Below are 21,970 nucleotides of genomic sequence, written 5' to 3'. Positions count from 1 at the left end.
ATCCGCTATTTAAGTGACGTGGTAGGCTCGCAGTTCCAAAGGAGAACGTTGTGTAGTTTATACGTGTAGTGCAGTGCTGTAGAAAAAAGTGACTGTGTTAGGTTATTAAAAGACGCATATTCGAAGCAAAGAGTATGTTAGGTCAATTTTAATAACAAATAAAAAAAAAAAAATAATAAAGTGACAAAAAATATAGCTCGCGAAAATGAATTTCGAAGAATTCATCCAACATCAAAGGATGTTGGGCGAGTATATAGTGTCCATTGATTTACAAATATACAAAATTGCTCAAACAAGTGTAGCCAAGGAAATTAGGGAAAAGTGTTCCAAAATAGTTAGTTCTTTCGCGGAAGCAAGAACGGACTTTTTAGGTAACGAAAGGGAGCTCCGACGTATGGAAAAAGTACCATACGATCATTGCATATTCGCTGTGGGAGTGCAATATGCCGTTAAAAGCATAGAGGAAAACATGGAAGCTATGGGTTTGTTTGTGCCTATAGAAGTGCCACGTTTACATAATGTAGATTTTATAGCTGAGGTGAACAGCTTAAGTTCATCGGAACAGTGTGGAAAGAAATCCGGACTGCTCCAAACAGGACCGCCAAATATTAGGGAAACAATTAATTTAGTAGATGCTTCTTTTGATTTTTGGGGGGAGATTAGAAAAGCTCTTTTCTCAAGAACAAAAGACTTCGAAAAGAGTTATCAGTCATTATTGTCACATTACGTGCGATATTTGGAGGTAGTAGGGATAGAGGGTGACTACACAAGTCATTACCATTATCTGCAAATTTGTTACCAAATAGTAAGAAGTGGGAACATTTCAAGAGTAGCACCAAAAAAGGTGAACATAAATTATGAGGCACAGTTCTCAGGTAGTTTAGGGCCTATACAGGAAGTTGTTAGGAGCTCGAAAACTGAGAATGAAAAGGCGTGCGTGGATGTTTCGCGAAAATTAAAAAGTGAAACGAATCGATTACTAGAAGAAAATGAGCAATTTAAGTCCAAATTGGATCAACAAATCAAGGACTGCCGACTTGCTGAAGAAAAGGCTCGCATGTATGAGTCACAGGTCACTGACGTTACCGTCAAATACAATGCTGCTTATGCTGAAAAGGAAAAGGCTGTGGAAAATCTTTGTGAAGTGCAGAAAGAATCGGAGTGTCTACGACAACAATTGGACGAAGCTCGTAAATATTTAAACGCTGAATCCATGATCCGTACGGATTTGCAAAACCGCATTCAGAGACTACGCGAAGAACTCACGTTTAAGGAGCAAAGTCATTTGCGAGAAATTGATGAAATACATTCTCGCCACCAAGCTGAAATCAGTGCAGTGTTACAACAGTTCAACAATCGGCCCTCAGTCTCCGGCCAAACGAGGGTGCTAAGAATCCCCGGAGGTAAAACAAAACTTAACATCGGAACATGGAATGTTCGAAGTCTTTATGAGCTTGGAAAACTTGATAATACCATAAGCGAGATGAAACGGCTACAAATAGATATATTGGGTATAAGTGAGACATGGTGGACTGAAAGCTCAGAGTTCTTCTCTGAAAACACAAAGGTTTATCACTCAGGCAATGTTGACGGAATCCACAGAAAAGGTGTTGCTATCCTAGTCAAAAACAATATTGCACCCAGCGTCACAGGATTCTTCCCAGTATCTGATAGAGTAATGATGATTAAATTGTCCGCAAAACCGATTAACATAAATGTAATACAAGTTTATGCACCTACATGTGATGGTAGCAATGAGGAAATAGAACAATTTTATAATGATGTGGAAAAATTACTGACAATGACGAAACAACACGAAATTACAATAATCCAGGGAGATTTTAATGCAAAAGTTGGGAAGGAAGAAACAACTGATGTAACAGGAAAATTTGGTTTAGGTAAACGAAATGAAAGAGGCGAGAGATTAATTCAATTCTGCCAAGAGTATAAATACAAAGTTACTAATACGTTGTTTTGCCTCCATCCGAGGCGTTTGTATACATGGAAGTCGCCACAAGATAACAGTGAGAATATTGTCAGAAACCAAATAGATTACATTTTAATAAATAAAAGATATGCTTCCTGTGTGAACAAATGTTCCACATATCCCGGCGCTGACGTTCCCTCGGACCACATTCTTCTAGTTTGCAAAATACGCATAAAACTGGCAATAACACGCAAGAAAAAAACGCAGAAGAAGTTAAATTTTGATAGACTTGATGATGAATTGACGAGACATTCGGTAAAAACCCGATTAAATGCCGAACTGAATAACATCGCTGAAGATAGCGAAAATATATGGGATGATGTTAAAGAATCCATCAACAACATAACTAAAAATATGTTAGGCACCACAACGTCTAATAGAGAAAAATCATGGGTGACAGATGAAATACGAGCTCTACGCAAAGAAAGAAGCAAATACAAAAACATAAACTACGAAAAATACTGGGAAATCAATCAGGAAATTAAAATCGCTACACGGGCTGCAAAAAATGCACAAATAAGAAAACAATGCCAGGAAATTGAAAGATTACAAATTCTCCACGACGATTTCAATCTCCATAAAAAATTGAAAGAGGCATCCGGGATATATTCCAGAAGATCTTCCACATTTCTCTTTGATGAAAACAATATAGCACATTACGAAGTTTCTGAAAAGAAAAAACTTTGGGAAAAATATATAAAAGCTCTATTTACGGACGAAAGCCGAACACAATTACAAAATACAGAATATCAAAGCGGTTTAACGATAAGACCCATTACAGAGGAAGAATTAAGAGCAACAATAAAAACCATGAAAGATAAAAAAGCATCGGGTCCTGATGAAATACCCACCGAAGTACTGAAACTAATAGAAGGAAGAAATATACAACTAATATTGAGATTATTCAATCAAATTTACGCCACAGGACATTACCCTCAAGACTGGCTGGAATCGACATTTGTAACCATTCCTAAAAAAAACAATGCGAATTTGTGCGGTGATTTTAGACTAATTAGCCTTATGAGCCATGCTCTAAAAATCTTTTTAAAAATAATACACAGACGAATATACCCATTATGCGAGATGCATATGGGTAACACACAATTTGGATTCAGAGAAGGCATGGGTACCCGAGAAGCATTGCTTGGACTTCACGTTCTAGTACAAAAATGCCGCGAAGTTCAAAAGGACGTCTTTCTTTGTTTTGTGGACTACGAGAAGGCGTTTGATACCGTAAAACACGATAAGTTGATGGATATTTTAACCGATATTGGACTAGAAGAATGTGATAAAAGATGTATTCAAAATCTATACTGGAAACAAGTATCAAATATTAAAGTGGATGGTGAATTATCTGACAATATCCCAATTTCGAAAGGTGTACGGCAAGGATGTATTTTGTCACCTCTTCTCTTTAACATATATTCTGAAAAAATTTTTCAAGAATCAATAGCTTCAAAAAACATTGGCATTAGCATAAATAACATCCTCATCAATAACATTCGTTACGCTGACGACACCACATTACTGGCAAGCAGCTTAGCAGGGCTGCAAAGACTAATAGATGCACTCATGAAGGCCAGTGAAAAATATGGATTATCAATAAACATAAGAAAAACTAAATATATGATTGTCAGCAGAAAACAGGTGGAAAATAATGTACCTATGATAATTAATAACATAGAAATAGAACGTGTAAGAACATATAAATATCTAGGAGTCCAGATAAATGACCGATGGGATATGTCAAGTGAAATTAAGTGCCGAATCGAAATGGCAAGAAATTCATTTTCCAAATATAAGAAAACGCTAACCAGCCATGACATAAGCCTTTCAACGAAAATACGTTTTGTCAGATGCTACATATGGTCAGTATTATTATACTCTGCAGAAACTTGGACGATAAAATTAGCCGACGAAAAACGACTAAATTCTTTTGAAATGTGGATTTATCGTCGTATTCTAAAAATTCGCTGGACTGACCACGTTTCAAATGAAGAAGTACTACGACGGATGAATGTGGAACGACAAATAACACGCGATGTAAAAAGCCGAAAAACATCTTATCTGGGCCATATAATGCGCAATGAAAAATATAAGCTCCTCCAAGCCATTATCCAAACCACAATAGATGGAAGAAGACCAAGAGGCAGAAAGGAAACATCATGGATAAGAAATATTCAAGAATGGACGGGACTACAAGACGAAAGAAACCTCCTGAATGCTGCCAAGAATCGAAACCTATCTATAATGGAATAAAAAATATAATTAAATTGTTAACAATGTAAAACAATTGTATGATCGCCAACACCCGAATACGGGTTGGCAAATAAAGAAGAAGAAGAAGTTACAACAGTTGCGTGAACAACACGAAGAACAAATGCGCAAACTTGAAATGATGTACCAACAAGAGATTAATAGTCTTCAAGCAGAAGCCAATCATAGCTTGAATAGTCGCATTAATGAGTTGGAAGCTACAAATGCTGCATTGAATACCCGTAATCGTGATTTGGAGGAATTGATCCAACAGGAACGGACATGCCATGCTGCTGAGGTAGTAAATCTGGAAGATGAATTGCGACGTCTACGAAATGGAATGGCACAACAACAACTACAAGAAGAAAGTGCTATGTACGACAAATTACTGTGGAACGAAGAAGATATGAGTCAACTCAGCAGGGAGAAAGATCACATCGAAATTTCCCAAAGTGATCTTGAAGAAATGGTACTGAAGAAAGGTACTAAAGAAGTACATATCGGTGGTTTCCAATTTAAACCTAATGCCAATGACAAAGAGAATGACGTCAATTTCCATCGCTCAGGCACCATTGAGGGTGATATCAACAAATTGAGAGTTAGTGCAACATATGAACCTCCGATCCACATGGTTATGAAGTCACAAGAAATACAAGGTGGCGCTAGCAAAAAGGCATCGATGTTTAATGCCAATGAAGAAGTTACCGGTTATCGCACAACCAGAGCTGACGCTAGCAATGTTTCAGGTTATCCTCTACGAAGAAAATGGATTTACCACGTAATTAAGCAATGGAAAAGAAGTCCCCGTCCGAGCTGGTTGCTGAAGGTGTTGGGTGCCATCACCTAGAATTAAGTTATAATAATTGTTGCATTCATATAATTAGTTTTAGAATATAAGTAATGCCTTCAGCAGTTACAAAATTAAATGTAATTGCAATATTACTAAAAAATTTAGTTTGTAAAAGATAAGATACTAATACATACAATTGTTAAAAGATTAGGATCTTTTCACGGCGGGGAGTATGGACAATTTTATAGAATTGTTTTTAATGGTGTCAGGTAGATTTTAGTCAACGCACCAATGTGCTATCTTTACACATAACAGATGTCGGCCATAAATAGAAAGGGTCGGTAATAAAATAGTGTATGTTTCTTATCACCCGCAACGCAGTGTGTGCGTGGTGTGCATGATGTATTTATGTACACAGCGTACATTACTAAATGTATTGTCTGTGTGTGTTAGTTTTAAGAGTTGTAAATATTTTGTAGAATAGTAAATAAAATTTGAGTTTCTTTCGAACCATCGAAGAATATACATCACCCGCGTGTTTTCGTTCTTGGGTTTTTCCTTAGGTTTTCTTGGGCTGCATTGTAGTGATGAGGCTAGGAGTCGCCTCATCACACTGAATTCCCAAAAAACAGGGTGGCTACTGTCACTAGGAGATAAGTTTGGTCTCCCAACCAGGGCTGCGGAGTCGGAGTCGGAGTCTGGAGTCGGAGTCTAGCAAATTTTGCTGGAGTCGGAGTCTGGAGTCGTGAAAAAAAGCTCGACTCCGACTCCGGGCAAAAATTTTTTTTCTACATTTATCAAAAGAGTTTTTATTTTTTATGATAGAGAGATTAACTTTAATAACATTTTGATAAATCGTTTATTCATTTTATAGGAAATCTATGAGTAAACTTGTAAGCAAAGGATTTATTATATTTAGTAACTAGCAAAGTGCCCGCTACCTCGTATGCGTTAAATATACAAAACAAATAAATAATACATATATAATATAGAATGGTGAACATGGAATCATTTTGTGTACTAATACGTACCACTTTAGTCCGATTTTCGTCACGCCTACACATCAAGATAAATCCACATTTTTTGAGATATTTTAATTGAGGTTCTCAGCGCAAATATGGCCTAACCCAACAACCGCCATCCTCACTTGCAGCTCTATCTCTTCCCCCAAAAACCAATTATAGAACTATTTAGTACTTTCATGTAAATACATAAATACGAACCTCCTCCTATTATTTCAAAATTCCCTTTACACAATAACAAATTGTACCAAAACCTGTGCCATTTAGAACTTTTCGTATATTTATGGTTCATATTTCTTAAATCTCACGTTATAAGCAAATGATAACAGTAATCATAATTCCAAATCTCACGAATCCAGATCTATCCGTTCATCCAATACAAAATTGTACCATACATGGAACCATTTCGTACCTCTTCTTCTTCTTTATTTGCTAATTCGTTTTCCGAATGTTAGCGACCCATATAATACAAATATTTTTTTTTCTTATTTTTTTTTAAGTCGCTCAAATCCAAGTTGTACCAAATTTAGTACCGTTTAGTACTTTTCGTACATATAAGTACGAATTTCCAAAACTTCCTCAATCCTACACCCCAACAGTAAACTTAATTCCAAACTTCAAGATTCCAGCTCTAGCCGTTCGCTCAAATCCAAATTGTACCAAATTTAGTACTTTTCGTACTCATAAGTACGAATTTCCAAAACTACTTCCATATCTCAATCCCACACTCCAACAGTAATCTTAATTCCAAATTTCTTGATTCCAGCTCTATCCGTTCGCTCAAATCCAAACTATGTATTTAGTACTTTTCCTACCCATAACTAAAAATTTCCAAAACTTTATCAATCCTACAATTCAACAGGTATTAATTCCAAACCGTATCCATAAATAAAAATTTTCAAAACTACCTCAGTGCTATGTTCAAACAATAAGCTTAATTCCGAATTTCAGGATTCCGATATATCCGATCACTCAAATCCAAATTTGGTACCATTTAGTACTATTCGTATCCAAAGTACGAATTTCTAAACCTATCTCTATCAACACTCCAACATCAATTTTAATTCCGAATTTCACGATTCCAAATGTGTCCTTTCACTGATATCCAAATTGTATCAAATTTAGTACTTTTCCTACACATAACTACAAATTTCCAAAACTTTATCAATCCTACACTCCAACAGTACTCCTTATTCCAAATCTCGGGATTCCAGCTCCCCAAATGCAAACTGTACCAAATTTGGTACCATTTAGTACTTTCGTAACCATGAGTACGAATTTCTACAACTACCTCAATCTTACACGCCATCAGTAATCTTAATTCCAAATTTCTGGGTTTCAGCTGCATCCGATCACCGTAATCCAAATTGTACCAAATTTGATACCATTTAGTACTTTTCGTATCCAAAGTACGAATTTCCAAACCTACCTCTTTCAACACTCCTACAGTAATCGTAATTCCGAAATTCAGGATTCCAACTGTATCCGATCACATAAATTAAAATTTGGTACCATTTAGTTCTTTTCGTATCCATAACTAAAAATATCAAAAACTTCATCAATCCTACACGCCAACAGTAATCCTTATTCCGAAAATCGGGATTCCACCTATAGGCGTTCACCCAAATCAAAATTGTACCAGATTTGGTACCATTTAGTACTTTCGTACACATAAGTACAAATTTTCAAAACTACCTCAGTGCTATGTTCAAACAATAAGCTTAATTCCGAATTTCAGGATTCCAGATACATCCGATAACTCAAATCCAAATTTGGTACCATTTAGTACTTTTCGTATCCAAAGTACGAATTTCCAAACCTACCTCTATAAACACACCAGCAGCAATTTTAATTCTGAATTTCACGATTCCAAATGTATCCTATCATTGAAATCTAAACTGTACCAAATTTAGTACTATTTAGTACTTTTCCTACCCATAACTAAAAATTTCCAAAACATTATCAATCCTACACTCCAATAGTACTCCTTATTCCAAATCTCGGAATTTCAGCTATATCCGTTCACCCAAATCCAAATTGTACCAAATTTGGTACTATTTAGTACTATTCGTACCCACGAGTACGAATATCCACAACTACCTCAATCCTACACGCCAACAGTAGTCTTAATTCCAAATTTCAGAATTACAGCTGCATCCGGTCACCGTAATCCAAATTGTACCAAATTTAGTACCATTTAGTACATTTTGTTCCCATAGGTCCGAATTTCCAAACCTACCTCTATCCAACTCTCCAAAAGTAATCTTAATTTCGAATTTCAGGATTCCAAATGTATCCGATCACCCAAATCCAAATTGTACCAAATGTGGTACCATTTAGTACTTTTCGTTGCCATAAGTACGAATTTCCAAAAGTATCCCAATCCCACACTCCAATAGTAATCATAATTCCAAATTTCACCATTCCAGCTCTATCCGATCACTTAAATTCAAATTGTACCAAATTTGGTACCATTTAGTACTTTTCGTACCCAAAAGTACGAATTTCCAAAATACCTCTATCCTACACTCCGACAGTAATCCTAATTCTAAATTTCAGGATTCCAGTTCCATCCGTTCCCCCAAATCCAAATTGTACCTTATTTGGTACTATTTAGTACCTTTCGTACCCATATGTACTAATTTCGAAAACTACCTTCATATCTCAAACCTACATTCCAACAGTAATAGTAATTCTAAATTTCAGAATTCCAACTTTATCGGTTTGCCCAAATTCAAATTGTACCAAATTTAGTACCATTTAGTACTATTCGTACAAATGAGTACACATTTTCAAAACCACCTCCTTATATCAACTCATCTTCTTAACCTTGATTTTCATTCCAAATTTCAAGATTTTAGCTCTATCCGTTCACGTAATACCAAATAGTACTAAATTTAGTAACTTTTAGTACTTTTCGTACACTTATAGTTCGAATTTCCAAAAAACCTTTGGTACACCTTTCTAACTCTCCATCAGTGACCTTCATTCCAAATTTCAAAGTTCTAGCTCTACCGGTTCGCCAAATACAAACGGTACCATATTTAGTACCTTTTAGTACTTTTAGTACCCTTCCAGTTCGAATTTCAAAAAACCCAGCCTTATCTGACCCCTTCGGACCAAGAGTGATCCACACCCAAAATTTCATGATTCTAGCTTCAGCCGTTTCGTCTGGGCGTTGATGAATCAATCAGTCAATCAGTCAGTCAGTCAGTCAGTGAATCAGTCACTCTACTCTTTATACCCTATACCACAATGTGGAAAAGGGTATAATAAGTTTGTTTTCCCAAAAATTCATGTAACGCCGCGAAATATTCGTCGTAGACCCCTCATGTGGTATACCAAACTTCATATCTCGACGAGATAAAGCGATTTAGCGATGTGTGTCCGTCCGTCCGTCCGTCTGTCCGTCCATAAAAAATTGTAATCAAGCTAGAGGCCGCAATTATGGACCGATTGGCACGAAATTTAGTATGGAGGTCGGGTTTGGACCAGAATAGAACTGATTAGTTTTTGGCGATGATCGTGAAATGTTAAAGGGATGAAATGGACCAAAAACAAAATTTTTGCTCGATTTTGTAGCCGCTCTGTAGGTCGCAATAATAGTCCGATCGGCGCGAAATTTTAAACGTAGTTTTGGTTTGAGATGAAGAAGTAGCGTGCAAGTCAACGGTATGATCGCATAATATTTAGCGGGTTAAATTGATCAAAACTTTTGTGTGAAAATTTGTAAAATTTCTAATGCACATCTTATAACTTTATCCCAAGAAGACGCGTTTAGTGGTATAGGGTATCACATGGTCGGCCCCGTCCGACTATAGTCTGTTCTTACTTGTTTATTAATATAGATGTTCCATGACAAAAGAATTATAATTGCATCTTTCAATATGAATCGATTTCTTAATATACCATCACATTTATGACAAAACTTATATACACTCTGGAATACTAGTTTTAGATCTCACATATTTATACTTCACAATATAATGTGGAAAAAGTATTATAAGTTTATGTTGTCCACAATTAAGGGGTTATGGTCACTTATTGTGCACGAAAAATGAAATTTTTCATGAATTTTTACAAGTAATCTACCAAATTTTTCCAAAAGATATTGTTTTCATCTGATTTATACTTTCAGATTTTTTTTCTTTTTTTTTGTTGAAAAATATTGCACTGTTTTCTGACAAATGGCCACCTACGAAACACTGTTTTTACTAAAGCAGTTTGCTGTGACCACTGAAGATCGAAAACGAATAAACCGATCAGCATATGTTTTTGTGGGATCATTAAGAACATAATAATCGTGTATTTAAGCGAAACGAATTAAAAAATATGCATTTAAAAAAAAGGGAACTGTAGAAGTCAAAATTTCGCTTTCGTAAAATCTGTAAGTAACAAATTACTGTTGGCATACCGATCTTCATATTTCGACAAAATAAAACGAAAAAGATATGTGACCCGTCCCACAGAGAGGAAATTTGTGTTAAAAGTTGATCAAAAGTCCTAGAAAGCTCATTTATACTTCGATTGATATAATATTTTGCACAAAGCATATCTTTTGCACAAGAATTAATCCTATAGAAAATAATGAAAATCGGTCCAGATTTGGATGCAGCTTCCATATATATTCGCATCTGATATGAGATAAAAATGCACCAAAATCACTGAAATTTGACACATGGAACCTGAACTAGTTTTTAAAACATTGAGCCAATTTTCAAACAAATCAGTACAGATGTATATATAGTCCCATATACATATGTTTCATTCCAAATTTTATTATAATGTTTCTGAATAATGCAAACATATTTGATAGGTGTTGGTTTAGTTTGATAAATTAGAGCCCCGGTTATAAAGCGGAGCAAAATTTAGTGTGAGTAAACCTTTCAATTCCATATAAATTTCATATTTTAGTTGAGAAAAATTAGATTTTTTTCGGGATGGCGCAAATATGCGCAATTTTTTATGATTGAATCTGATATTTGAGACTCAATCGCATAAAACATTAGAAGAAACTATGGTCGGAAAACGACGGGGAAATAGACTTTTTCACTATTAAAATTGTAGTAATCTTAAAAATGATCATAAACAATTTTCATAAAGAGGATATGTATTTCCATTATTAAAGAGCAAAGATGTAAAATCAATCTGAAAATTTTAAATGCTAAAAAAACAATAAATCTTGAAAAATATTAGTTTTCGCGAAAATAATGTCATTTTAATGTTCACCTAATTTAGTTAGTTTTCGAAAATTTACTTTTTGTTTTCAGTAAGGCTGAGTTCAATCGACTGCTGCATTGGATTAGTTAATCTTACAAAGTCGAGGATGGTTATAGCAAATGTAGAAAAGAGTCTGGTTGCCGTTTATCAACATTTTTTCATAAAAAAAACGATTTTCATATTTTGAGTTTTGAGCAACTTTATGCCTATGTTTCCCCTCTGTGCGTCCGTAAAAAAAAATTTAATCAAAGTCGTCAGTTCTACTTGTTTTTGTTTTAAATTGATAATCGGAGGGTATACTCGTACATATATTTCGGCAAAATCTACTGAAACTTTCTAAATTCTTTCTGTTGTTGTTGTTCTTTTTGATATAAGATACAGCAGATTCAATACGAAACATCAATTTTACATCGCATTGCACTACAAATTGTCTTAGAGAAAAGAACACATAAGCATATAGGGTCCTAGTATAGGAAAAGTTGAAAAATTTAGCAAATTTTATTAATTTTTAGTGGTATAGGAAATTACCCTCGGAGTCGACTCCGGAGTCGGAGTCGTGACAAAAAACTGGCCTGGAGTCGGAGTCGGAGTCGAAGGAAAAATGGCTCGACTCCGAAACCCTGCTCCCAACACACAAACTTTCCTCTATTTAAACGTATCGCTGATGGTGACGACATCATTCAAACCAACGACGACAAAGATCAACTAGAAATGAAGAGAACACAGTTTACAACCATGATAGACACACATATAAACAAAATGAGAGAAAGCGAGAGAGACAAGTTCATCAAAAGAACAGCGGTTCAGACACAACAATTTCTAAAACAAAATAGAGATATTTTAATTCTTAACGCGGATAAGGGAAATGTTACAGTGACCATGGAAAAAAGATGAATATAAAAAGAGAATGTCGGACATACTTTCAGCCATGATGACTTATCAAAGAATGAATAAAGATCCAACATCAAGCTTAACAAAAAAGAATAATCAACTCATGGAAGAGTTGTTTAAGAATAATATAATTTCGTCAATAGAAAAGAAGAAAAGAACGGACGTAGCTACGGCTCCAAGATTGTACGGCCTACCTAAGATACACAAAGAAAATTACCCACTGAGACCGATTTGTTCATCAGTTAATTCACCGTCCATAAAATTATGCAAATATGTTGTAGAGATTTTGAAAAAACTGACGGTCAACTCCAGATATAACATACGAGATTCCATGGAATTTAAAAATAAAATTAAAAACTTAACCATAAAAGTAAATTACAAGATGGTATCATTTGATGTTGTGTCTCTATTTCCAAGTATACCAGTGGATCTAGGACTAAAATTATAGAGGAAAAATGGGAAAACATACAAGAATACACAAATATGTCCAAGAACTTATTTATCAGTATTCTAAATTTTTGTATAAAAGATAATCGTTATTTTATATACGACGGAAAAATATACAAACAAAAAAGAGGGTTGCCAATGGGTTCGCCAGCTTCTCCCATAATAGCAGATATAGTTATGGAGAAATTGCTTGATACCACTATGCAACAATTGAAGACGAAACCTGTTATTATGACAAAATATGTGGATGATTTGTTATTACTAAGGATGATGCAATACTAGAAGCTCTAAAAATAATGAACAGTTTCAATAACAACATAAAGTTCACGATGGAAGAACAAGAAAATAACACATTACCTTATCTTGATACTCTTATATTAAAAAGCGGTAAAAAATTAGATATAGATTGGTATAAAAACCAACTGGATCAGGTCGCATAATAAATTTCCATTCCAACCATCCAAAACAAATTATCATCAACACGGCAAAGAACTTAATAAATAGAGTTTTGTATATAAGTGATGAAAAGTTCCACAAAAACAACAAGAATAATAATTAATAACTAATTAACAGTTTTATCAATAATTACAACATCCAAAGTACAAAAGAAAAAACGGATAAGATATTCAAAACTATGATTTACTTGCCAAATATATCAGAACGTTTTAAACACTCAGACCTTTATGACAACAACAAATACTCCATAGCCCAAAAATGCAACAATACACGTAAACGTTTCTTCAGCCAAACAAAAAATATAATTCCAAAACTTGAAAAGCACAATTTGATATACAGAATTGAAGTGATGGGAATAATGTCGAAAAATGTGGTAAAATGTACGTGGGAACTACTAAAAATAAATTAAAAACAAGACTGTCGGCACACAAATCCGACATTAAATTACGAGATCAAAACCCAATTCAAAAGACGGCACTTGCGGAACACTCTAAGTACAACAACCATCAACCAAACTTTGACAGTGTACGCATATTAGAAACGGAGAACAATTACAACAAGAGGTTAACGCTAGAGATGCTGCATATAAACAAACTACCAACAACTAAGAAAATTAACTACAAAAGCGACACCGATAATGCAACCTATTGCTACAAACATTTAACACAAAAAAGAATATGCAAGTCGTAAAGAACTTCAGTGCAATATCAACAACGGACAAGGGTAGTAAAGCTACGCTAGTTTATAAGAATAACTTGACATTAATTTTTACATATTTAATGTAAGCACAAATTTGCAACATCTTTTTTGGAAAAATGTTTATATTTAAAAATAACTTGCGCTGTGATATATATTTGTAGATACCCCTGAAGACGCAATTTTAACAATTGCGAAATATTGGGAAAAATAAAATAAAAACAACAATACAGACCTCAAGCTCAAAAAATCTTATAATTTTAAAACTAATAGAAAAAGGTGGAACAAATTCCAAATATTTGAAGTTATATTTCCCATGTTTAAAGAAAATGCGGAGGTGATAGGGAGATGGTATGACCCAAGAGAAACGATGCGTTACCGCGTAACATCATTTGTCAGATCAAATGACACGATATTTATGACTAGGGAAGTGTGTCACTCTCCGCTAATTCTTCTTGGAGCATCCTTATGAACCGTGTAATGCGTAGAGCTATCAATTTGCTCAGTCAGGGCTAAACATGGGACCAAATGTCACAGCCTTTGGTGTGCATTAAAGTCTCCTAAGATAGGTCTGTATTGAACAGTCTGGTGCAACAGGGAAGCTAGACCCCAACATAAACTTTTGGTGCGAGCCTTCCTCAGTGCGTCGTAAACATCACAACGCTGTAAGCTGCTGTTGTTAGTGAGCTCGGTTATCTGCCCCGCCGCTTCCTTGGCATTCTTCTGTATTCTGATGACGATGGGGTGAGTTCTCGCCTCGAGCAGAAACACGTCCCTGTCGTAGTCCCTCACATGTATGAGCCAGAGCAACCCCAGAAAATCGCCCTTCATTACTGAAGGGAAACTAATTTTTCCAATGTTCAACATATTCACAGTTGTGTAAGTTGTCATAGTGTTGGCTCCGTTTGACTTTGATCCTTTCGCTAGTGGTTTTTTTAAAATTCTGATGATACGTATTTTAAATAATAAACTTCAACATATTTATTTATGTTTAAAGTCACATTCCACAGAATTTTTTTTCTGAAATATGCATTAAAGACAGGTTACACCAATGAACCAACCTGTAATTCATAAAGAAGAACAAAAGCTTAAGCCAAGAAGAAATATGAATTAATTTCGCATTTGTCTGGATTCACAGCCACATTTCTTAAAAGGACTTCGAAGATGAAACTATCCTTAGTTTCGACAACATCCTTACACAGTTACTGCGCCACATTAAAATGAATATCTTTTTGTCTTTTACAAAAGATTCAATTTTTGATTTTCTTGTAAAGACAAACAAACCTACAACAGGTGTCCTTGGTCACGTTATGTTTGTAATCAACGTCCAGACGTTCCGTAATGACATATTTTTCGTACAGGTCTTGGTCTTGGATTGGAATGTACTTGCAGGAATTTTAATGAAAATTTCTTATGCTGCTGTAAATTGTTTGTCTTTCAAGGCAGGCAAAGGAAACTTGAGTTTCTTTTCCCATTCTATACATTGAATCTAACAGATTGGGGTCTGTGAATTGTTACAGAAACATGTCATCCTGAAATGTTCTATTTAAACAATTTACATCTAAAAGTGGTGCACCAAAGACAGGCCGTTCGGACTCTCATAATAAAGCTAATATGAATCTTGGTGCACCCATTGACATGATAGATGTTTCCCCTCATCCTTCAGGATGTTTTTGGAACTAACACCAGTTTCGTCTAAATTAAGGAATTGTAAGAAATTTAAACCTATTTTATATTTCAAAATCCTTTGTCTGTGGTTATGCTACCACAAGTAGTTTCTTTTCCTTCTGCTTTACGTCTTTCCATAGTTCATGCGAATTACTAAGTATTTCTGCATACATTTGTATACAACAACTTATGTATGATGTATACAATAGACGTCTGCCTGTCTGTTCGTCGTCTGTCTGGCCTATTTGAATACACTGACAATGTTGTCTGAGCAGACATGTCTCGTATCAACCAACGAAAGTGGAAAAGTGTAAATTATATTACATTGTCTATGGTGTAACTTGTTGGCTTTTTGATCATTTAATAATCCTTTATTATTTTGTGGTTCTTTCATGCATGTAAATGTGTTTTCAAAAATATGATTTATACAGGAAAGATTGAACAAATGCATAGATGTTTCATTAAAATGTCCATAAATTATTTAAAAGAAGGATTTAAAATTCGCAAAATTAGAAATGTAAACAGAAGTTAAAGTAACTGGAAACGTTTTAAACAAATAAATTAGTTGTTTTAAAATATTCAAACAATGGGATTATTTTGAAAAAAATAGTAATAAAACAGGTATGAAGGTACCAGTCAGCCGTGCTGACGGATTTATTCCCTCAGTTCCTGACCAAAAATATACATACATAAAAAATATATTGGTTTTGTATCACAGATTGATTCAAACTAGATGGAATGTATAGGTACCGTAATGTGGGACTATACCAAATCATTGACATATAGTTCAAATTTTCTAGTAAGCATATTTATAATTTATAGAAAAATTCAAATATTAAAAAACGTTAAACTAAATTTGGAAGAAATTTTTGAAAACAGTTTGAGATTTACACACTAGCCAGGCAGCATTTTTGGGAAATTATCTCAGAAAGTATGGACTTACTTAAAATTATACCGTTGTAATAGGGACAGTGAAAACAACCTTCTGCAAAAAAATTTCAAATAGTTCCGGGACGTGACAAACTAAACTTTTCCAACCTACTGAAAAAATTAAAACTATTCGAGAGGAGATTTTAAACTTTCCTTTTCCTGATTTTTTTTTTTTGTGAGGGAGGGAAATGACTGGATGAAATAATACGATATGCAAAGTATGGACCAATTAAAAACTCCATACGAGAGTTATGCTGCTGATTTGCCAATTACTTGGCACCGTAAAGATTTCTTAGATATATTTCTGGTGAACCGGACCCTTAGGGACCGGATAAGTCACATGCTAAGGAATAGATGGATAAGCTGCGGGCTATTTGACGTAAACGTAAGGGACAAAGTTGGTCAGGGTACGCCGCAGGCGGGATCTTACCATAAATACCTATCATAAATAGCCTATTAATGACTTTAACCGATGAGGGATTCGACCCAGTCTGCTATGCAGACGACGTTATAGTACTTCTGAGGGGTAAGAATCCAAATTTGCTATGCAGTAGAGGTCTTAACGTAAGCCCGGCTCCATGCTAGGTGGGAGAACGGGACTGGGTCTTTCCATTGAAAAACCTGAGACCGAAATATCTCTTCGTTTGCAGGATCACAATACGGTCCATCAAGCGGAGATCCGAGCGATTACAGAGTGCCTGAACTGGCTTAATGCCAACACGAGACCAACTACTGTGAACGTCCTTACGGAGAGTAAAACTGCAATCAAAGTAATAGCATCCATGACAGTAAAATCACAAACAGTCTTGAATTGTATAAATTCGATCAACAGCTATTCTCAACATGGCTCGGTGCGTATAATATGGGTACCGGACATGCGGGGAATAGAGGTAATGAGATAGCAAATTCTCTGGCAAAAAATGGATGGGAATTAGCAACAGTAGACTTAGAGAACGCAAAGCCACTAAATGCGTCTCGTCTAGAGTTAAAATCTTGGGCAAAAAATACCCACTTATCCCTATGTCCTTACAGGTCACCTGGGTTTACAAGCTTATATCCACATAATTAATTGTGCAGACAACAGCATATACAGAGCACGCGGAGAAGATGACAAAACACTGGAGCATTTTCTCTGCCCATGCCCCGCATTTGCAAACATCAGATCCCAGTTTTAAGGGCAGGACACAATACCAAATCTTAATCAGGTAATTGTAGAAGACCTGAAACAATTACGGGATTTTGATAGGGGCACAGTGTTCCTTAATTAAAATACAGTAAAGTCCCCTTCTTCAAACCTTGTCTAGAGTGCACAACAGGCCTACTTCTGGCTTATGTGGGTGTCCACCAGGGCATGTGGCTATTTCTCGCTCCTCTTTTCAACCTAACCTAACCTAAAGATTTCTTGGATGTTTTAGGCATTATCTCAGGAAGTACGGACTTGTAAAAAAATGTTCCGTCGTTCAGATAAGCATTTGGGTGGTTTAATGTTAATATTTTTTAGAATGTTTATGACTCAATCAATATACCGGAACACAGTTTTGGTGCATATTAAGGTTTGGAGAGGTTTCGAAGCCCTTATAAATGGGAACCATAAAAATATGAAGTAATTTTACGGTTTTATCTACATTTCTTATGTGATAAGGCTAAAATCTTCTTATACGTTCAATTATTGGTTAAGTTAAGTTAAGATTTTGTGTATCGCGTTATCTCGTCGAGATATGAAGATTGGTATACCACATTGGCGGTCTCCGGTGAATATTTCGCGGTGTTACATGCATTTTTACCAAAACATACTTATAATACCCTTTCCACATAGTTGTGTAGGGTATAATTATGTTTAAACAGTTTATTATAGTGGTGCCCTAATAAGTATACATTAAAATATCCCAGCAAAATTTGAAGGAAGGGGTTCCATGCGATGACGTGATTTCATGGCATCTTTTGCATTGGTTTAAACGAAGTCTTGAAAGATCCGATCTTTTCATTAACATTTAAACCAATGCAAAGGAAGTCGTGAAAGATCCGATCTTTTGATCAGTATTTGAACCCATGCAAAGGAAGTCGTGAAAGATCGGATCTTTTCATCAGCATTTGAACCCATTCCATCGATCCAATACAGATGAATTTTGTGTTTTTATTTATACAATTTTTTCTAAATATAATAGGATTGATGTCGTCGGAGACTCCAAATCACAACCAAAGTTGTTAAAACTCTCGTCGTAACGATAATGTCATTGCAAATGGTTGGTGAAAATGACATGCTAAAGCATTGGTGAAAATGACATGTCAAAGCATTGGTGTAAATTACATGCTTTGGATCCAGAAATGAATAGCATCTTTTGGGGTCCACTCTCATATAAAATTCATCGATGAAGATGCTAAAAAGATGACATGCCAGATCACTTGCACCCATGATTGAATGGCATCTTTGGCATAGAACATTTTGCTGGGTATATTTCTAAGTGTATATTCAGTGATTCTATGCTCATGAAAGGGACTACTTTCTGAAAACAAATAATCCCAAAGTTCCAAGAACAATATCACACTGATGATCCATAATAGTTTATCGTACGTAGAGTAAAAACAAATAAGTCAATAATAATAATAATAAAAATAGCAACCATAGCTCCAGTAAAGAGTACAAAATATATTATATTCACAATTCGCAGATTTTTAAGCTTCTTTTGCAATAATTATATTTTTCTCAGACTCCGATAACTACTTGAAGTTGACGATTCCATTCCATAATGGACACTCTTGATGCGTAAAAAATATATTACACTTAAAACTTAAGAAACATTATTTAATTAATTCTCTTTCGAGTTGAGCTTATTAGACCTATTATATACATTGAAAAATTAGGAGTCTACCGAAGTCCCACGAATTCAACCATTACGCTTCGTTTTACGGGTGGTTCAGGCGTATTGAATGTGGTTTTTGTGGCTGACGAAGGCAAGCTTGGGAACTAGTATATATATCGCACTTCATTAGATAAATGCATGTGCGAAATTATGTCAGTTAATTGAAACTCCAAACTTTTTCTGTAGTCCTGCTTGGTAATCCCATTTTTCAATGTTCACAAATACTATGGTAAGTTTTATTCCTACGTCATTAGTAATTGCTCTCCTATATCAGAAGATTTTTGATCATCAATTATTGCCTACTAAAGTTTTGACAAGTTGATGGTGGCCCAGAACGCTAAGACGCCGACAGCCTTGACACTCAGTTGTCTAGTTCCCAAGCTTTGCCTTCGTCTGCCACAAAAACAACATTCAATACGCCTGAAGATCGGCTTAACCACCCGTGAAACGTAGCGTAATGGTTGAATGCGTAGGACTTCGGTAGACTTCTAATTTTTCAATGTATATAGTAGGTCTAATAAGCTCAACTCGAAAGAGAATTAATTAAATATCACAATAAATGACCTACGCCTTAATAAGGCAAAAATAAAAAAGAAAAATTAATTTTTTTATGGTATTTTGAAATTGTAAAAAATTCTTCAACTTTAACCCCGTGTAACTGTAAAAGTAAACAACATACGATCCTGACGTTTTGGTTAGAGACGTAGAATTTTGTACCCTCTAACCCTGTAGCGTCAGTTATGTCAAAACCCGAATTTAATTTTTTTTAAATTATCTCCGTTTTTTTAAGATTTCACTCCTCTGTGTGTCGTACAAGGACTGCAAGGACAAAATTTCAAGACGATCCGAGAGGAGCTCTTATACTTTACTTATTCCCAATTTCGGGTGGGAGGTATCCGAAGGAGAGGGCCGATGTAGTCCATATTCGGACGCTAAATATATCTGGAAGAAATTATACGATGTGCTAGTTTGAGCCAAATCGACTGCTACCTTCGATAGTGCACACCAGCTAGACAGACAGAGGGACGGACATGGCTAAATCGACTCCAAATAATCTGAAAGGAATTTTGACCAAACATAATTGGGGTCTAAAACTGATATTTGGATGAAGAACATTTTTGGTCGCATCAAGGTGTATATACCCCACGGTGCTCTTAAACCAAATTTAAATGGAAGGTGCTTACACCTGGAAAGCTTTGCGGATCCGAAAACTACAATGTTCATAGATGAGAAACATAAAAAAACAAAAAAAATCGCCGGAGCGCTTCTTAAATAAATCGCGATTCAAGTTGACATTTTTAAGGGTTTTTTAGGTTTTCACGATTTTGCTTGGAAACCGCAAGCCCTATCAAAATAGGACTAACAAAAAAAGTTTAACTATGAAAATTCTCTACAAGATTTTCTTTTATGATATCCCTAACCATCAGCCAGGACTTCTTATTCTCATCGATGACGCAAAAAGCTGACGGATCTGTGGCTACCTCGAGCCTACCCTGGCACACGAGTGACGAAATATTGACGATCCAGGTTGGAAGATTTAGAAATATAGACCCACTTATTCCGTACATCCACCACAAAATATAATTAATATTAAGGTCTTTTCGCAAATCGTTTTAAAATTTTCACCGCAGTTCGTCCTTGAGGTCCTGATGACTGCATAATTTATTTTTCATGGGGAAGTCCATACTTCCAGAGCTAATGGCAAAACACCAGTGTTACTTATACTTCAAATTCAGAGTTCTTGTTCTATGAAAATTTTAAATGAAAATTGATTCTCTATAATTTTTTCATCTATAAAATTTTTCATTTCACATTTTCATAGAAACAGAATTGGAAGTTACACAAGGTTTATTATTGCCTTAACATACTTATAACTCTGACTTGATGACTTTGTGAGACTGGATGTCGGTATTTTTCAGGGTGAAATAAAGGCAAGGAGAAACTATGTGCTGGAATGCCGTAGATGAACAAGGATGTTTTTTCGTTACTCTGAGTCTGGTTGCAAGAAAAATACACATCTTTAGGATTTGATAACTATCTTGATAAAACGTTTCCTAAGATGTTTCCCATTGTTACTTTGAAGGAAAAAAAAATCAAATTTAAAATTGCTTTAATGTCTTTCCTCTCATAAAATCCGAAGAATAAAGGGCAAAATGTCTTCGTATGATGGTTACAACAAACTACCAATCACCCAACCCTATTCCGTTTTGCGTGACCATCTGTATGAAATTACGGTTGAAAGAAAAACAAGAAAACGACAAACAATAAATTGATTTCCTTTTTGTAATAATAACAGACAATTACGGCAAAATAATAACGTGTTTCATGTTCGTCGCTTTTTTACAAACACACACACGCCCAACACTCTTTGCCCATGATGACGATGATCCTTTAAGGATTAAAATCCAGACAGACAGACACATATGCAGATTCAGAGACCAGACGGCTTGGATGAATAAAGTTATAAGTTATGTTGTCCTTGTGTGTGCGACAGAGGGCCAGCTTGAAATGTTATGATGTGGGTGGGTTCATAAATGTCAGTCAGGTGAATGGCTAACAGATGTGGCAGGGATTCAAAACACACACAATCAGATACATACACGTACATGCTGAAGAAAAAGAAGAAACAAATATACAAAACGAACGTAAGGATGCAAGGATGTTGACAATTTAAAACAACGCCCTCTTTTAATAACTTTGACTTTGGGTGTCAATCAAAAATGAAATAATTACTGGGGATTATTGA

General features: G+C 35.3%; 1 protein-coding gene across 1 annotated transcript in view; it reads left to right on the top strand.

Moving 5' to 3' along the window:
* The first annotated feature begins 1,057 nt into the window (after positions 1-1,057).
* The window catches only part of LOC141392561 (lamin-C-like), a 145,242-nt gene continuing 124,329 nt past the window's right edge, over positions 1,058-21,970 (top strand). The window contains exons 1-2 of the mRNA XM_073965496.1: positions 1,058-1,366; positions 4,323-5,021. Of these exons, the coding sequence (XP_073821597.1) occupies positions 1,058-1,366; positions 4,323-5,021 (1,008 nt within the window). The remainder of the gene's footprint in view (positions 1,367-4,322; positions 5,022-21,970) is intronic.

This window comes from Musca autumnalis, unplaced genomic scaffold (assembly GCF_047663935.1).
Source record: "Musca autumnalis isolate F117 unplaced genomic scaffold, ASM4766393v1 scaffold_2, whole genome shotgun sequence".
Lineage (NCBI taxonomy): Eukaryota > Metazoa > Arthropoda > Insecta > Diptera > Muscidae > Musca > Musca autumnalis.
Note: the sequence above shows the minus strand (reverse complement) of the source record. Positions and strands in the feature narration are given on the sequence as shown.